Source organism: Sinohyriopsis cumingii, chromosome 10 (assembly GCF_028554795.1).
Source record: "Sinohyriopsis cumingii isolate HCF-2022 chromosome 10, ASM2855479v2, whole genome shotgun sequence".
In the NCBI taxonomy this organism is placed as follows: domain Eukaryota; kingdom Metazoa; phylum Mollusca; class Bivalvia; order Unionida; family Unionidae; genus Sinohyriopsis; species Sinohyriopsis cumingii.
The window spans coordinates 60,083,071-60,103,463 of record NC_142970.1 but is presented as its reverse complement, the minus strand read 5'-3'; the positions used below and the strand labels follow the sequence as shown (position 1 = coordinate 60,103,463).

Below are 20,393 nucleotides of genomic sequence, written 5' to 3'. Positions count from 1 at the left end.
GTGAAATTCTATAGTTATGATGATGGATGATTTTCCAGGCATGTCGGACTCCGTAGTTGTAACTTGGATGTTTTTCCAGACATGTCAAGTTCCATAGTTGTTGTTGTTGCTGGGTTTTTGCCATTTTTCAGCACAAGATAGGCAATACCTGGCAGCCAGGATAAATGGTGGAGGATGAACACTGGGAAAACCCTGGAAAGAACCACCTACCCACGAGAAGCTGCCGACAAGCTTTCTCATATACCCACATTGGCCAAGCCAGAGACTCAAACCCATGCAGAGAGAGGTGAGATGGCAGTGATCCATAATGGTGAGCACTTTAGACCAATCAGCCACTGTAATATGGATGCTTGACAAGACATGTCAAATTCCATAGTTGTAATGCTTTTCCAGATCCATGCAAATCCATAGTTGTAATATGGATGCTTTTCCAGACATGTCAGACTCCATAGTTGTAATATGGATGCTTGCCCAGACATATCAAACTCCAAAGTAGTACTTTGGATGCTTTTCCAGATCTGTGAAATTTCATAGTTGTAATATGAATGCTTGCCTAGACATGTCAGTTTCCATAGCTGTAATATGGATACTTGCCTAGACATGACACATTCCATAGTTGTAATTTGGATGCTTGCCTAGACATGACACTTTCCATAGTTGTAATTGGGATGCTTGCCTAGACATGGCACATTCCATAGTTGTAATATGGATGCTTGCCTAGACATGACACTTTCCATAGTTGTAATTGGGATGCTTGCCTAGACATGGCACATTCCATAGTTGTAATATGGATGATTGTCCAAACATATCAGATTCCATAGTTGTAATATGGATGCTTGCCTAGACATGACACTTTCCATAGTTGTAATTGGGATGCTTGCCTAGACATGGCACATTCCATAGTTGTAATATGGATGATTGTCCAAACATATCAGATTCCATAGTTGTAATATGGATGCTTGCATAGACATGGCACATTCCATAGTTGTACCGGTAATTTGGATGCTTACATAGACATATCCACATTTGTACTATGGATGCAAACAGTGCTTACACAGGATATGGCTAAGATTGGTAGAAGTGCTTGTTGAATTAAATTCTTTAGATGTCATTCATGCAAGTACCTGGCTGTACATGTTCCGATGTTTCCTCGGAAACCTTGGCCAAATTTTCCTAGGAAATACCTTGGAGTATTGGTTGCTGACTTTTCAAGGTAAAGGTCCTAGGACAAATTTTTTTATACCTATGTCCAAGATTTTATTCTCAATGTCCAATGCTGACCTCGGAAATCCAAGGTTATTTGTAACCAATACTCTGAGGTTTCCTAGGAATCCTCAGACATGTCAATGGTTTACAAGCATTCTGAGAATTCCTCAGACATATCATCTGAGGTTTCCTAGGAATCCTCAGACATGTCGATGGTTTACAAGCATTCTGAGAATTCCTCAGACATATCATCTGAGGTTTCCTAGGAATCCTCAGACATGTCGATGGTTTACAAGCATTCTGAGAATTCCTCAGACATATCATCTGAGGTTTCCTAGAACACATCATCCGAGGATTCCTCGGTCACCTCCCTGGCATAAAACATTAGACCAAGAATTGAAGCAAATATTACAGAATATAAGAATACATTTTATTTTTAATTTGTTCAACACACACAAATAAAATGTTTGATAAGTCCAAATATCAACAATGCCCATAAGGTTCCTTTAGTGCCAAATTGTCCATTTAATTTTGAAAATCACAACCGTTTATATCTTGGCTTCTTGATGGTTTTAGCACTTCACTGATTTTCTTGTTTATCATCACCTCTTTGATACTCTGCCATTTCTTTTGGATCAGTCCTGCACCAAAAAAAAATACTGGTTGAAAATATAAAATGTGATGAATTAATAAAACAAACAGTACACATATAACATTACTGTTATTTGCAGCTTAAATTAGAAATCATGTTTGGAATCCTTTAGTTCTGAAGACAAGGTATTAACCCTTAAAAAGCTATATTTCTACAATGAACTGTTCTTTGAATTTGGGACCATCATTCTAAATTGCGGTCAAGATTATATTCAGTTCCTGGCTCAATGGCTTACGAGTTCAAAGTAATGTATTCAGTCAATAAAAAAACTATAAGATCCTGATGCACCCCTTAAAATATATTATAAAATTATTCAGAATTACTATCTTATTTTATGTCATTGTACTGTAATCAGTCATAGAAATATGATGCAATGCTTGTTGCAAATAAAGTTTTTAGTAAGTTTGAAATTTCTACATCTTTATCTTACCTTGGACTTTTTCGATGTTAACTGCCATAGTCTGTTTTGGTGTTGCCATCTTGGTGATCTATTTTACTGCTATTGTCTTAGCCATTTTTGGTGGTTTTGGTGATTGTGGATTTGCATCTTTACTTGTTTCAACCCTAAATAATAAAAAAAGGGCAAACTTTTAAAATGATATGTGATAAATTCCACGTGATTTACGAGTGACTGGAATTGATTAGTTGGGAAAAAATACATATACCCATGTTTATTGGTGAAAAAAATGTGGTTAGGCATGTTGGCGTTTAAAAATAAAAATAATAATCATTTTAGTTATGTAACCTGACATCTTTTATTATGTTAAGAGATCACTGATGCTTGCAGTTTTGCAAATTCTTATGCAACAGGTAAAATAAAGCATGAGATTGGTTTCATGGATGCCATATTTCCTTTTCAGTTAGACAAACTAAAGAAATAAAATTTAAGTACCATTTAATATCATCAATATATGACATGCATGAGCATTAATCATTTTAATAAGATACACAAATTTGCACCCAAAACGGAGGGCATCATGTTAACTCTCAGGATTGCAAGGTTTATCAAGATGTTTAACAGTGTCCATCATGTGATGTCACGAATCACTAACTCGTATAGATGTAAAAGTAGAATGCAGCTGCAATTTCGGACAAACACAGGCCAGTACAATTATTTAAGTTTTAAAATACTCTACTTAAAGAAAATGGATAAAGTAATATAGCTTTGTAGATTTTCTTGCTGCCTAACAACCATTACGGATGGATGTTCTGTTCTATTATTACATGTCTTTACGTTCTTTCATAAACCTGTTCTTCTGATTTCATGCACTATAATAATTATGTACACACAGTTATGTTAAGATCCATTTTTGAGTCATTAAATATTTTTCAGATTTTATAGTTCTTTCAACAATTTTAAAATATGACTTCATTTTCATGTATAATAATAACTAGAACCTTTATTAATTCATTTCTTCTAAATTCAACTAATGTTAATGGGTTAGTTTGCTTTACACTATTTAAATCGGGCATAGTTCAATAATTATTTTCATTTAAATGTACTATGTTCTTGTAATTCACTTCCAAAGATTTACAACTGAATCATACAAAGATAAAATTAGAAATATGAGAACAATAATAAGAGTTATTGTTATTATTATGATTATAATGTATCATATATCTTTGCATGGTTAAACAATGCACAGATGCAGGAAGACTCAGTCCAATTTCCATACTATGTTATAATTTCACGATAATTATTTTAAAAAATCCCTCTTTGACAACACACACAAGCTATCAGTGAGATAAAGATGAAAACAACCATAAGGTTTACTGAACGCTGTACGTGTTTCGCATGCACTTGATTAGGTGTATAAATTAAAATCTTTATCAACTACAAGTACACTAACACAAGCTTGTGTTTTTACTTGATGCTTCACCACTCATGATTTAGCTATTGACAAACAATTTAACTATTGACAAACAATTTAACTATTGACAAACAATTTAACTATTGACATTCATGTTTACTTGATCACTGACAGGATAGATGTGGCTTTGCAAAGTTTAAATGAGGATTACAAATGAATTCTTGAATTATATATGAAGTAATTGCAAATACAAAATCTTACACCAGTTTAAACTCAAAGTGAAAACATTTTGTTCAAATTTGTGTCAATAATAACTTTGGAGGTCGTTTTTCATTTTATTTAAACATCAAAAGCCAACTTTCTTTGTAAAGTTTAATATTTATAAAATCCCCAAATGGATTATATGTGCTTTTGTTGTCAGAAAACAGAATCAAGTGTTTGATGCATTCTTCCCAAATCATTTTGAAAGGGATGAAACTTCACTGTAACTGTGGTTATTATCAATTGTCATATGAAAAATTATAATTAAAAATAGTGCCATGCCAATCATCGATGCAGTATTTTTCAGACTCAGTTGTATATTTATTATTCTCATTCTTATAACTAATGTGACAAATAAACAGTGCCATGTTCAGAAAATATTTTTACACTAATACTGTAATAGTTTATCCTTCTAAACTGGTACTTTAAATTAGGAAAACCAGGGAAAAACCTCAGGCATCCAAGGTTTTAGGTCAAAATTCCAATTTTAACCTCGGAAAATGTACAGCCGGGCATAACATTCAGTTACTTCCATGAGGAAACAAAGAGTTATTTCCCCTTAAAGCAAAAGCTATAAACTAGATTGTTGTCAACTTTTATTGTGTGATGTAATGAAGACACAGTCCTCTTTATTTATGTGCAATGCAGTAAATTGTTCTAAGGCCATACATTGTTAAATATTCTGAACTGAGTTTCTTGTAGATCTTGTTGTTAGCAACTCTCTGCACAATATTTTGCTATTATATGGATGGATGGATGGATGGATGGACACAGTCCTAATTTTGATAAATTTTATGGATAAAGCTTTTCACACACCCACTGACAATATAAATATACCATGAAAATACATCCACTGACAATATTATACCATTAAAAAAAACCCACTGACAGTATAAATATACCATTAAAATACACCCACTGATAATATTATACCATTAAAACTCATGCAGTGACAATATAATTATACTAATAAAATGCACTCAATGACAATATAAATATGCCAGTATCACACACCCACTCACAATATAAATATGTCAGTCTTGTAATGCAAAATAACAAAGCACATTTTCAAAGGTAAACTTTTAGATTTGTTGAACTTGTTCATTAATTCACATTTGTGTTGGAATATGGTGCACATAGGTGGTGGGAGTCAAGCATTTTCCTTTTAAAAAAACAAACTGGTTTGTGATTATGTTTCAATATGATAAAGATTTTGTGTATATCTAAATTAATTCATGTCTTCATTAGATATGTCTTCATTAATCTGCCTTCATTAGATCTGTTTTCTTTTAATCTGTCTTCATTACATCTGTCTTCATTACATCTGTCGTCATTAGCTCTGTCTTCATTATATGTCTTCATTACATCTGTCTTCATTACATCTATCTTCATTAGATCTGTCTTCATTAGATCTTTCAAGCAAATATTTGGTGGGGCCTCGAGTGGCTGAGTGGTCTAAAGCGCTCTCCGTTACGGATCACTGCCATCTCATCTCTGTCTGCGTAGGTTTGAGTCTCAGATTCGGCCAATGTGGGTATGTGAGAAAGCTTGCCAGTAGCTTCTCAAGGGTATGGTGGTTCTTTCCAGGGATTTCCCGGGTTCTTCCTCCACCATGAATGCTGGCTGCCATGTGTAGCCTATCGTGTGCTGAAAAATGGCATTAAAACCTACAACAACAACAACAACATCAACAACAACAAATATTTGGTGTCTAATTAGCAATTAATTATTCCTATACCTGTTCGGAAAAGGGATTAAAATGTCATAGTCCAGTGGTAGTTCCATCTATCTGTCCATCTGTATTTCCATCTACCCATATGTTTGTCCATCCATCTGCCTCTCCATTTGTCTCCATCTCTCTGTCTGTCTGTAAGTAATGAAACAAATCTCCTGCAAGATAATTACTTTGAAACTTTGGGATATAATTGGGATTGGTTTGTAGCTTTATAAAGTACTTTGGAATATGATTGTGACTGGTCTGTAGCTTTGTACAAAATCTTGAAATATGATTGTGACTGGTCTGTATTTTTGTTCAATATTTTGTAATATGACTGGGATTAGTCTGTTGCTTTGTGCAATATTTTGTGATATGATTGGGACTGGTCTGTAGCTTTGTAAGGTACGTTGGATTATGACTGGGATTGGTCTGTAGCTTTGTACTATATTTTTTGATATGTTTGGGACTAGTCTGTAGCTTTGTACAGTATTTTGTAATATGATTAGGACTGGTCTGTAGCTTTGATATAAAACTGGTATTTGATTGGGACCTGTCTGTAACTGTGCACAGTGGTTTTAATTGATTGGGTGTGGTTTGCAACTTTGATATGAAGACTGGGGTGGGTGTTAGGCTGGGTGTGGTTTGCAATTTTGATGTGAAGACTGGGGTGGGTGTTAGGCTGGGTGTGGTTTGCAATTTTGATGTGAAGACTGGGGTGGGTGTTAAGCTGGGTGTGGTTTGAAATTTTGATGTGAAGACTAGGGTGGGTGTTAGACTGGGTGTGGTTTGCAACTTTGATATGAAGACTGGGGTGGGTGTTAGGCTGGGTGTGGTTTGCAATTTTGATGTGAAGACTGGGGTGGGTGTTAGGCTGGGTGTGGTTTGCAATTTTGATATGAAGACTGGGGTGGGTGTTAAGCTGGGTGTGGTTTGAAATTTTGATGTGAAGACTGGGTGGGTGTTAGGCTGGGTGTGGTTTGCAACTTTGATATGAAGACTGGGGTGGGTGTTAGACTGGGTATGGTTTGCAATTTTGATGTGAAGACTGGGGTGGGTGTTAAGCTGCGTAAGAGGCTAAAACAATTTGTTAACTGTGGTAGAAGCTGATCAAACATTTTGGCATGTATTATGAAGGCCAGGTTTTTAACATATTTAAAAGGTTTTGGGAGATTGTACTCTCAGTTCTTGTCCAGGGGTGGGTGAATGTTGCTCTTGGATCATGACTTGCACTGGAAACTATCCCAGTCAGCCCATTATAATCATCTATAGATTTGAATTGAATGAGAAGACAAATCAAACATGTATGCAGTACAGACCCTGGATTATTTCACTGGGGTAGAGGATTTTCCCTTGGGTCATAACTTAGAAACTGTTGATAACCCCACCCTTTAACCAAATATAAAGATTTGAAGACCATGAGGAGGCAAAATCAAAGATATATCAGATGCAGACCTTGGGTCATGCTTCCAAAACTGGTGACTTGCCACCATGGGTCATGCTCATGGAATTGGGGACTTGCCACCATTGGTCATGCTTCTGGAATTGCAGACTCACCACATATTGCAGAAACTTTTAATATCCATTACTTTATAACAAAGAAATCTCAGTCACCCCTCAGCTAAATGTCAATCCCTAAACCATCCCCAAAATGAAATGCCGGGGCCCCAAGTGACCGAGTGGTCTAAAGTGCTATCCGTTACAGATCAATGCCATCTCACCTATGTCTGCGTGGATTCAAGTCTAGGATTTGGCCAATGTGGGTATGTGAGAAAGCTTGCCAGTAACTTCTCGTGGGTCGGTGGTTCTTCCTGGGGGTTTCCTGGGTTCTTCCTCCACCATTAATACTGGCCGCCATACATAGCCTATCATGTGCTGAAAAATGGCATTAAACCCCACAACAACAACAACAAATGATATGCCAGTCCCTAATACTATTTCTGATGACTGTATGATCATTATTTATAATGTATTACTGATAACTGTATGATCATAATTTATAATGTATTACTGATGACTGTATGGATATTATTTCTAATGTATTACTGATGACTGTATGATCATTATTTATAATGTATTACTGATGACTGTATGATCATTATTTATAATGTATAACTGATGACTGTGTGATCATGTGATCATTTTTTAAAATGTATTACTGATGACTGTATGGTAATTATTTATAATGTTTTACTATTGACTGTATGGTCATTATTTCTAATGTATTACTGATGACTGTATGATCATTATTTATAATGTATAACTGATGACTGTATGGTCATTATTTGTAATGTATTACTGACAACTGTATGGTAATTATTTATAATGTATTACTGATGACTGTATGGTAATTATTTATAATGTATTACTAATGACTGTATGGTAATTATTTATAATGTATTACTAATGACTGTATGGTAATTATTTATAATGTATTACTGATGACTGTATGGTAATTATTTATAATGTTTTACTAATGACTGTATGGTCATTATTTATATCTTTATAATATAAAATGTGCATTTAAAAAGCTTTTAGAATCATGGTTTCTTTCAATGCATTTTCTTTGGATGATCTAAAATAATATTTTTAAAATGCAGGTTGATTATGGCACATCATCAGACACTTAAAATGCAGGTTGATTATGGGACATGCTCAGACACTTAAAATGCTGTTTGATTATGGTACATCCTCAGACACTTAAAATGCAGGCTGATTATGGTACATCCTCAGACACTTAAAGTGCAGTTTGATTATGGTACATCCTCAGACACTTAAAATGCAGGCTGATTATGGTACATCATCAGACACTTAAAATGCAGGCTGATTATGGGACATCCTCAGACACTAAAATAAAATGCAGGTTGATTATGATACATTCACAGACACTTAAAATAAAATGAAAATTGATTATGATACATCCTCAGACACTTAAAATGAGTGGCCGAGTGGTCTACAGCGCTCATCGTTACGGATCACTGCCATCTCACCTCTGTCTGCGTGAGTTCGAGTCTCAGGCTCGGCTAACGTGGGTACGTGAGAAAGCCTGCCAGTAGCTTCTTGTGGGTCGGTGGTTCTTCCCGAGGTTTTCCAGGGTTCTTCCTCCACCAATTATACTGGCCGCCATGTATAGCCTATCTTGTACTGAAAAATGGCGTTAAACCATACAACAACAACTACAACACTTAAAATGCAGGCTGATTATGGTACAACCTCAGATACTTAAAATGCAGGCTGATTATGGTACATCCTCAGACACTTAAAATGCAGGCTGATTATGGGAAATCCTCAGACACTTAAAATGCAGGTTGATTAGGTACATCTTCAGACACTTAAAATGCAGGATGATTATGGTATTTCATCAGACACTTAAAATGCAGGTTGATTAGGTACATCCTCAGACACTTAACATGCAGGATGATTATGGTATTTCATCAGACACTTAAAATGCAGGTTGATTATGGTACATCCTCAGATACTTAAAAGGCAGGATGATTATAGTATTTCATCAGACATTTTAAATAAATGGCAGGTTGAGTATGGTGCATCCTCAGACAATTAAAAGGCAGGCTGATTATGGTACATCCTCAGATACCTTAAATAAACGGCAAGTTGATTATGGTACATTCTCAGACACTTAAAATGCAGGTTGATTATGGTACATCCTCAGACACTTAAAATGCAGGTTGGTTATGGTACATACTCAGACACTTAAAATGCAGGCTGATTATGGTACATCCTTCAACACTTAAAATGCAGATTGATTATGGTACATCCTCAACCACTTAAAATGAAGGCTAATTATGGTACATCCTTCGACACTTAAAATGCAGGTTGATTATGGTACATACTCAGACACTTAAAATGCAGGCTGATTATGGTACATCCTTCGACACTTAAAATGCAGATTGATTATGGTACATCCTCAGACACTTAAAATGCATGTTGAGTATGGTACATCATCAGACACTTAAAATTAGTTGCACTGTACTTGACTAAAGTTATATTCCACATTGCAATTATATTTCATAAACAATTGTAATTTTATTTCAGAATTGATTGTAGTTATATTTCAGAATTGATTGTAATTATATTTCATAATTGATTGTAATTATATTTCATAATTGATTGTAATTATATTTCATAATTGACAGCATGCATATAACGATGAATTTACTAATTTTGTCCTTGCCTCTGTTTTCAAGTCTCCATTGGTGCCTTTTGTTGTGGGACCAGGGTACATTCTATCCAGAAGTAAAAGTAAATTCGCAGTGACACTGAAAGATGAATTCTTTGATCCTGTCCCAGAGGAAGATGCAAAGTAAGTCCTTATTTTCCATCTCATTCATTGTAACAGTGTAGTAATTATTGAATTTATTTACAAGATTACAATTTGTATTTTAATGACCAGTGAAAATTTAAAGAATCATTATCTTGATTGATTGTTTTGAAACAAGTTCATGATCTGTATATATTATGTATATTATAGTTGTTACCCTGACAAGATATCTATATATATATATATATATATATATATATATATATATATATATATATATATATATATATATATATATATATATATATATAGTTATAGTAGTTTGTCATAAATTTATTATTGCATAACTCAGTCCCTGATATAACACAGATGCAATCATGGATTCTGTATACATTGGTCTTGTTATAAAATACCTCTGTATAACACTGTCTCGGATATAACACAGATGGGGTCATGGAACTCATGTACATTAGTCCCTCATTATAAAGTGTTACAGAATAGCACAGTACCTAACATAACACAGGTTTAGTCATAGATCCAATTATGCTGCTTGGATTTTTGTTATCCATGTAATGTACTCTATAACCTGTCTTCATTCCATCATGAATCATACCTCAACCCCTGTACCCCATATTCTGTCACCATTCCATCATGAATCTTACCTCAACCCCTGTATTCTATAGTCTGTCTTAATTCCATCATGAATCTTACCTCAGATCCTTTACCCTATATTCCATCTCCATTCTATCATGAATCATACCTCAACTCCAGTACACTATAGTATGTCTCCATTCCATCATGAATCTTACCTCAACTCCTGTACCCTATATTCAGTCTCCATTCCATCATGAATCATACCTCAGATCCTTTTCCCTATATTCCATCTCCATTCTATCATGAATCATACCTCAACTCCAGTACACTATAGTATGTCTCCATTCCATCATGAATCTTACCTCAACTCCTATACCCTATATTCAGTCTCCATTCCATCATGAGGCATACCTCAACTCCTGCACCCTATATTCCATCTTCATTCAATCATGAATCATACCTCAGCCCCTGTACCATATAGTCTATTTCCTTTCTATCATGAATCATACCTCAACTCCTGTACCCCATAGTCTATCTCCTTTCTTTCTATAATGAATCATACCTCAGCTCCTGTACCCTATAGTCTGTCTCCATTTCATCTTGAATCATACCTCAGCTCCTATACCCTATATAAGCCTGTCTCCATTCCATCATGAATCATACATCAAGCCCTGTACCCTATAGTCTGGGAGATTGGTTTAATTAGGTGTGCTATACCACAGGAAGACAGGTGGATTATTTAGTGTTGAGGACATTGTAGTAAAGTGCTTTGCCAAGGACACACCATTGTAGTCAGTCTGGACTGATCCAAAGCTAGAATTCAAACCCTCTGTCTCTTGGTCTTGGTGGCCAAGGACACATCATAGTAGTTAACCTGGACTGATCCAAAGGTAGGATTCAAACCTTGGTTATAAGTCTTTGTGGCCAAGGACACATCATAGTAGTTTAGCCTGGACTGATCCAAAGGTAGGATTCAAACCTTGGTCATAAGTCTTTGTGGCCAAGGACACATCATAGTAGTTAGCCTGGACTGATGCAAAGGTAGGATTCAAACCTTGGTCATAAATCTTTGTGGCCAAGGGTACATCATGGTAGTCAGCCTGAACTGATCCAAAGGTAGGATTCAAACCCTGAACCTTTTGGGCTAAATTCTAGTGTACTAACCACCATGGCATTGAGCAGTGACCTTAAAATGACCTTGTGATACAATAAACTGTTTGGAAATCCTGATGTTTTCATGTCACTCAGACATTTTAACTCTGCAAGATGGCAGCATACACTCAGCATACAGTAGATCCTGTTGATTTCTAAATTGTTTATGTTTGCATGATTTTTTCTTTTGAACTTCATTGACATTTTCTATGTTTCTAAAGTTAATATCTATAAAATAAGAAAAACTGACCATTTTGATGGACTTGAACTTTAATGATGCAAACTTATCACATGTTAGTATAGACAAATATTATTCAGTCATTTTAAAATTACTTTTAGAAGAACCAACATCTGCAGGTATTTTGCCTTATACCTGTAATTACCATTCTACCATAATCATATGCCCATTATTTTAAACTATAATTTGTATTTATGTCTGTCTGTCTCAGCAACACCAACATTGTTAGCACTACTGCAGTGAGTGCCCTGGCACCAAGTATGCCTGGGGTTAAAAAGACTCACCAGGTGTAAGTAGCCAATTGAATGTTGTTCCCTAATATCCATGCTATACCTTTTGTTTTAATGTTCTGCATCCTCAATCAATCGCCCTGGAAGAAGGTACTGCAAATCTTTAAAAGAAACCTGTGCTTTTTCTTCTTCTCACATGCCACCTCTGTTAAAGGGAAAAAATGTCCACTTCAGTTTGAGATAAGAGATTTGCTTTGCCTATCAGTCTTTGTATGCATTTGTACATTGTGAGTTAATGTCAGTTCATCTTTAAGTCTGCCATCCATATTTCAGGGCAGTAACTTATATTCCAATACAATTTGATGAAACCAAATTTATGTTTACAGTACATACATTGTTATATACACACATCTTATCATGTGTATTTGTTTCACATAAAAAATAGGTCACTGTGACATTTATTTCAGGGATTGACTCCAAACTGCTAACAGTCATGCACATAATACACATCTGATTTATTGACCCATGTCATGGAGTAAATATTGTAGCTTATATTTCAAGCTTGTTAATATGATACTAGACTATTCATTTGTGCTGAACCATTCATCAGTACCAGACCATGAATTGGTACCATGTGTGTGTGATTTGGCTTTTTAACATAGCTTTAACAATTTTCAGTCATATCGCTACAATGTCTGCACTGTGGCAGTTTATAGAGATGTCAGTAGCACTGGGGCATCATGTCGCAGACATGTAGCATGATGTCCCAACCAGTCACATTATCCTGACACCAGGCCAACTAGTCCTAACACTAACCACGTAATGCTGTGCGCCAAGCGAGGAAGCTGTTAGTACCATTTTTGAAAGTCTTTGGTATGACTCGTCCAGGGATCAAACCCATGACCTCCCGCATCCGAGGTGGATGCTCTAACCACTAGGCCACCAGAGTGGTCACTTAATTGGTATTAAATCATTCATTGGTATTACACCATTCAGTAGTACTAGACTGTTCAGTGGTACTAGACTATTCAGTGGTACTGCACCATTAATTGGTACTGAGCCATTAATTGGTACTTGACCATTGGTATTAGATCATTCAGTGATACTGGATCATTCATCAGTACTGGACCAATTAGTGGTATTAGATCATTGGCAGTACAGGATCATTCAGTGGTACTAGACCAAAACGTTGTAATAGACCATTCAGTAATACTGGACCATTAAATGGTACTAGACCATTCAGTAATACTGGACCATTAAATGGTACTAGACCATTCAGTAATACTGGACCATTAAATGGTACTAGACCATTCTTTAGTAATGGTCCATCTAGTGATATATATATGTTAAACTTGATGAAATGAAGATGACGACTATCCAGTTTGTTTTCATATTTACCACTTATCAATTCTAATTTAATAAAACATCTCATGGATGGCAATTTTTCATGCCAACCATGCCATTTTCACATGTGACCTATGGAAGAGTTTATGCCAACCAAACTATTTTCCCATGTGGCTTATGAAACTGTTCATTCCAGCCATGAAATTTTCCCATGTGACCAATGCAACTTTTTGTACCAACCATGCAATTTTACCATGTGACCAATTCATCTTTTCATACCAACCATGCAGTTTTCCCATGTGACCAATTCAACTTTTCATACCAACCATGCAATTTTCCCATGTGACCTATTGAACTGTTACAATAAGAGTGTTGACAAGAAATTTACTTTTTTGTGATCCTTGAGTCTGCTTTTTTGCATGATTCTATTTTGTTGTGTGTATACCAGAATAATTTTGTTTCCATTGCCTGCTGCTTTGTAATTTGCATCATCATTTATTTTGTGATAATCACTCCATCTTAAAGCCAGTGTACAGTGTAATTATTTGGTAATAACCACTCCATCATAAAGCCAGTGTACATTGTAATTATTTTGTAATAACTGCTCCATCATAAAGCCAGTGTAAAGTGTAATTATTTTGTAATAACCATTCCATCATAAACCCAGTGTACAGTGTAATTATTTTATGATAACGACTCCATCATAAAGCCAGTGTACAGTACAATTCTTTTGCCACTCCACCCACTCCATCACAAGTCCAGTATACAGTGTAATTATTTTGTGATAACCACTCCATCACAAATCCAGTGTACAGTGTAATTATTTTGTCGCTCCATCCACTCCATCACAAGTCCAGTGTACAGTGTAATTATTTTGTCACCATCTACTCCACCAAAAAGCCAGTTTACAATATAATTATTTTGTCACCATCCACTCCATCACAAGTTCAGTGTACAGTGTAATTATTTTGTCACCATCCACTTCTTTACAAAGCTGGTGTACAGTGCAATTATTCTGTCAATCCATCCACTCCATCACAAAGATGGTGTACAATATAATTATTGTCATTCCATTCACTCCATCACAAGGCCAGTGTACAATGTAATCATCTGATACCTAGACACAAGACATATTTGAGTCAAGGGCACTTAAATATTTTCTCATCATTAACACATGTCACTCTTTTCAAAGTACTAATTTGTTTTATATATTTTAAAACACAAACACTGGAGATTGATTCCTATTACTATATGAAAACTGGACATTAATTTCTATTACTTCACAAACACTGGAGTTTGATTTTCATTGCTATACAAACACTGGATATTGATTTCCATTGATTTCCATTATTATACAAACACTAGATATTGACTTCCATTGATTTCCATTATTATACAAACACTGGATATTGATTTCCATTGATTTCCATTATTATACAAACACTGGATATTGACTTCCATTACTATACAAACAATGGATATTAATTTCCATTGTTTCCATTTCTATACAAACACTGGAAAGTAATTTCCATTACTATACAAACACTGGAAAGTAATTTCCATTACTATACAAACACTGGAAATTGATTTCCATTACTATACAAACACTGGAAATTAATTTCCATTGCTATGCAAACACTGGAAATTGATTTCCATTTCTATACAAACACTGGAAATTAATTTCCATTGCTATACAAACACTGGAAATTGATTTCCATTACTATACAAACACTGGAAATTAATTTCCATTTCTATACAAACACAGGAAATTGATTTCCATTACTATACAAACACTGGAAATTAATTTCCATTGCTATACAAACACTGGAAATTGATTTCCATTACTATACAAACACTGGAAATTAATTTCCATTTCTATACAAACACAGGAAATTGATTTCCATTACTATACAATCACTGGAAATTAATTTCCATTACTATACAAACACTGGAAATTGATTTCCATTACTATACAAACACTGGAAATTAATTTCCATTACTATACAAACACTGGAAATGGATTTCCATTACTATGCAAACACTGGAGATTGATTTCCATTACTATACAAACAAGGAAAGAGAAGAAAAAAAAGAATTCTTATTTGATTTATGAAGACAGTTTTCTTTGCATAATGTTGCTCAGTTTGATCTCCAATAAACATACAATGTCTCTGTTTGTTAAAACATTAAAATGTATTATTTACATATAAAAATGTGAGCCTCTGCTACAAAGAGAAGGAATATTATCTGTCTGCTGTTGAATTTGAAATTTTGTGAAAACAAAACCCCCAAAAATGAAATAACATTTTGACCAGGAAAATATCCATTTCATATTGGGAGTTTTAATGGTGAGGTTTATGAACATTATTTCCTTCAATACATGGCATACCAAACTCTGAATTCAGATCTGCCTTGCATAAAGCATACTCAGTAAATCATGGTATGTGTTATCTGTCAACACATGATACCAAAGCAATGCATAGGCTCAGATCAGAATAATGTGTGACCAGTAAATCATTGTCTGTGTTACTTGTCAAGACATGATACCAAATCAATGCATAGGCTCAGATCTGAATAATGTGTGACCAGTAAATCATGGTCTGTGTTATCTGCTGACACCTTATGACATGGTATGTTTACTTACTGTTCATGTTTTATATATTTGTGTTTCTATTTTTCTTCCTGAAGAATTTAGCAATATTTTCAAGTTATCTTTTTTAATACCTACCTTATGCTTGGCAGTACAGAGCTTGTACATGCATACATACATACATACATACATACATACATACATACATACCTACATACATACAGAGAGACAGACAGACACATACATACATACATACATACATACATACAGACAGACAGACAGACATACATACTGCAGTGTGGTTTTACTTCCTGTCCTATACATGACACTACAGAGCTTGTACATACAAAATGCATTCTACGATTTCATTGAAGTACTTATTTAGGTAGATATGGTAATTATAAATATAGATAAAGTTGCATTACAATCATTCATTACTAATCCTCTAGGTCACACTCTTATGGCACATTTAATAAAATAATTACTTTAATAAACACTCTTATGACATATTTAATGGAATAATTACTGTAAAAAACATTATTAAGGCATATTTAAGGGAATAATTACTGTAATAATCACTCTTATGGCATATTTAGCAGAATACTTACTTTAATATACACTTATGGCATATATAATGGAACAATTACTGTAATAAACACTCATGTGGCATATTTAATGGAATAATTACTGTAGTAAACACTTATGGCAAATTTAGTGGAATAATTACTTTAATAAACACACTTATGGCAAATATAATTGAATAATTACTGTAATAGACACTCTTATGGTATAGTTAATGGAATAATTACTTTAATAGACTGTTATGATATAGTTGATGACAAAATTACTGTAATAAACACTCATATGGCATATTTAATGGAATAATTACTTTAATAGACAATCTTATGACAAATTCAATGAAATGATTACTGTAATAAAAACTCTTATGGAATATTTAATGGAATATTTACCTTAATAGACACTTGTATGACATTTAATGGACTAATTACTGTAATAAACACCCTTATGGCATATTTAATGGATTAATTACTTTAATAAACACTCATATGGCATATTTAATGGAATACGTACCTTAATAGGCACTCTTATGGCACATTTAATGGAATAATTACCTTAATAGACTTTTATGGCATATTAAATTGGATATTTACTTAATAGACACTATTATGACATATTTAATGGAATTATTACTTTAATAGGCACTCATATGGCATATTTAATGGAATAATTACAGTAATAAACACTCTTATGACATATTTAATTGAATAATAACCTTAATAGACTCTTTTGGCATATTTAATTGGATATTTGTATAATATACACTCTTATGGTATATTCAATTAAATAATTACCTTAATAGACACTTGTATGGCACATTTAAGGGAATAGATACTTAACAAACACTCTTGTGGCATATTTAATTAAATAATTACCTCAATAGACACTTGTATGGCACATTTAATGGAATAATTACTTAACAAACACTAAAGTGGCATATTTAATGGAATAATTACCTTAACAGACATTCTTTTGGCATATTTAATGGAATAATTACCTTAACAGACATTCTTTTGACATATTTAATAGAATAATTAATGTAATAAACACTCTTATGACATACTGAATGGAATAATTCCCTTAATCGACACTCTTATGACATATTTAATGGAGTTTATACATTAATAGACAATTTTAGTTCTAGGATGCTGTTGGACACTAACACATACAAAGATAATTACCTTTCATCTAAGAGTTAATTGTCTTATATTTGAGTGTATTATTGTTAGTTGTATTTGTTATAAATTGGGTTTTATGCTTTGTCAGTAATACAGAGTTGTGACAATAAATTCATGATTAACATTTTCATCAAATATCCCTATTTTGACACTCTGGGAAACACATGACTGTTATCCCTAGTTTTACACCCTGGAAAACACAGGGCTGTTATCCCTAATTTGACACTCTGGAAAACACAGGACTGTTAATCCTATTTTGAGATTCTGGGTGTTGTGGAGTCATGATGTCACAACAATGTCCATGTGTCCAGCAGTATCTACTGCCACAAATATTTATGTTTGATTAGTCTGAAATTGAAATACATTTTGTGATGTGTTTCAATATTTATCATAGAAAAGTCTGAAACAGAATTGCATTATGGGGATGTGTTAGACAATATTTATGTTTGATCATTCTGAAATTTAAATACATTATGGGGTATGCTAGACAGTATTTAGATTTTATCAGTCATACATTTAAATACATTCTGGGATGTACTGGACTTTATTTAGGTTTGCTCAGACATAAATTTATATACATTCTGGGTGTGCTAGACAATACTTAGTTTGATCAGTCTTACATTTAAATACATTATGGGGTGTTTGACAATATACAGTCTTTTTAAATACACTCTGGATAGTTAGACAGTATATAGGTTTGATCAGTCTTACATTTAAATACACTCTGGAGTGTTAGACAGCATACAGGTTTGATCAGTCTTACATTAAAATACATTCAGGTGTGTTAGACAATCATCAGATTTACATGATGCAGTATCTTATTTATGTTAAAGGACATAAGGCTGGCATCATGTCCCATTTGTCAGATGTTCCTGTTCTATTTCTAAATAATGACTCAAGACTGATAGACATCTAGTTTGATACAGAAACAGATGTTAAATGTTTTGAAATTTATTACTGCTTTTGGAAAGATTTTTTTTACAGAGATATTATTCCTGTTAAACTATGACTTCATTTACATAGGGACATATTTCACATTTCTGCTTGTTAACTTTAGAATTAAAATCTTGTTTTGTGAAATTTACAAAAGCCTATTCAGAGTTCTATAGTTTTCAATACACATACATCATACTTGTTCCCTTTTAATATCAACATTAGTATGGTCCTGAATCATGATTATTATTGTCTGAATTGATGCTGGGATAGTGTGAATCAATATTTGTATCATCTGAATCAATCATATTGTCTGAATCAAGGTTGGTACTGTCTCAATCAATGGTATTGTCTGAATCAAGGTTGGTATTGTCTGAATCAATGGTATTGTCTGAATCAAGGCTGGTATTGTCTGAATCAATGGTATTGTCTGAATCAAGGTTGGTATACTCTGAATCAAGGTTGGTATTGTCTGAATCAACGGTATTGTCTGAATCAAGGTTGTTATTGTCTAAATCAGTGTTGTTACTGTGTGATTCAAATTTAGTATTTTCTAAATCAAGATAGATATTGTCTGAATCAAGGTTGTTATTCTCTGAATCAAGGTTGGTATTGTCTGAATCAAGGTTGGTATTGTATGAATCAAGGTTGTTATTTGAATCAAAAATGGTATTGTCTGAATCAAGGTTGGTATTGTCTGAATAAATGTTGGTATTGTCTGAGTCAAGATAGGTGTTGTTTGAATTAAGGTTGGTATTGTCTGAATCAAGGTTAGTATTGTCTGAATCAAGGTTTGTGTTATATACATCAAGATAGGTATTGACTGAATTAAGTCTGGTCTTGTCTGATTCAAGGTTGGTTGTTGTTGTTTTGGGGTTTAACGCCATTTTTCAGCACGATAGGCTATACATGGCGGCCAGTATTAATGGTGGAGGAAGAACCCGGAAAACCCCGGAAAGAACCACCGACCCACGAGAAGCTACTGGCAAGCTTTCTCACATGCCCACATTGGCTGAATCTTAGACTCGAACCGCCGCAGACAGAGGTGAGATGGCAGTGATCCGTAACGAAGAGCGCTTTAGACCACTCGGCCACTCGGGGCCCCTTTCAAGGTTGGTATTGTCTACATCAAGATAGGGTTGTCAGAATCAAGGTTGGTATTGTCTGAATCAAGAATGTTATTTGTCTGAATTGAGAATGGTATTGTTAAATCAAGATTGGTATTGTCTGAATAAAGATAGGTATTGTCTGAATCAAGGTTGTTGTTGTCTGAATAAAGGATTGTATTGTCTGAATCAAGATAGTGTGAATCAAGGTTGGTCTTGTCTGATTCAAGCTTGGTATTGTCTGCATCAATAGAGGGTTGTCTGAAACAAGGTTGGTTTTATCTGAATCAAGGTTATTGTCTGAATCAAGGTTTGTATTGTCTGAATCAAGATAGGTATTGTCTGAATCAAAGTTGGTATTGTCTGAATCAAGGTTAGTATTGTCTACATCAAGATAGAGTTGCCTGAATCAAGGTTGGTATTGTCTGAATCAAGGTTTGTATTGTCTGAACCAAGTTTTGTATTGTCTAAATCATGGTTTGTATTGTCTAAATCAAGATAGGTATTGTTTAAATCAATATAGACA

At 34.2% G+C, this 20,393-nt stretch overlaps 1 protein-coding gene across 6 annotated transcripts in view; it reads left to right on the top strand.

Moving 5' to 3' along the window:
- LOC149790217 (uncharacterized) overlaps nucleotides 1-20,393 on the top strand; it is a 192,857-nt gene that overhangs the window by 115,737 nt on the left and 56,727 nt on the right. For 4 of the 6 annotated variants that reach the window (XM_089972233.1, XM_089972232.1, XM_089972237.1 and 1 more), the window contains 2 exons: nucleotides 9,850-9,965; nucleotides 12,119-12,196. In XM_089972233.1, the coding sequence (XP_089828359.1) occupies nucleotides 9,850-9,965; nucleotides 12,119-12,196 (194 nt within the window). The remainder of the gene's footprint in view (nucleotides 1-9,849; nucleotides 9,966-12,118; nucleotides 12,197-20,393) is intronic. The other 2 variants (XM_089972238.1, XM_089972236.1) reach the window with 1 other exon arrangement.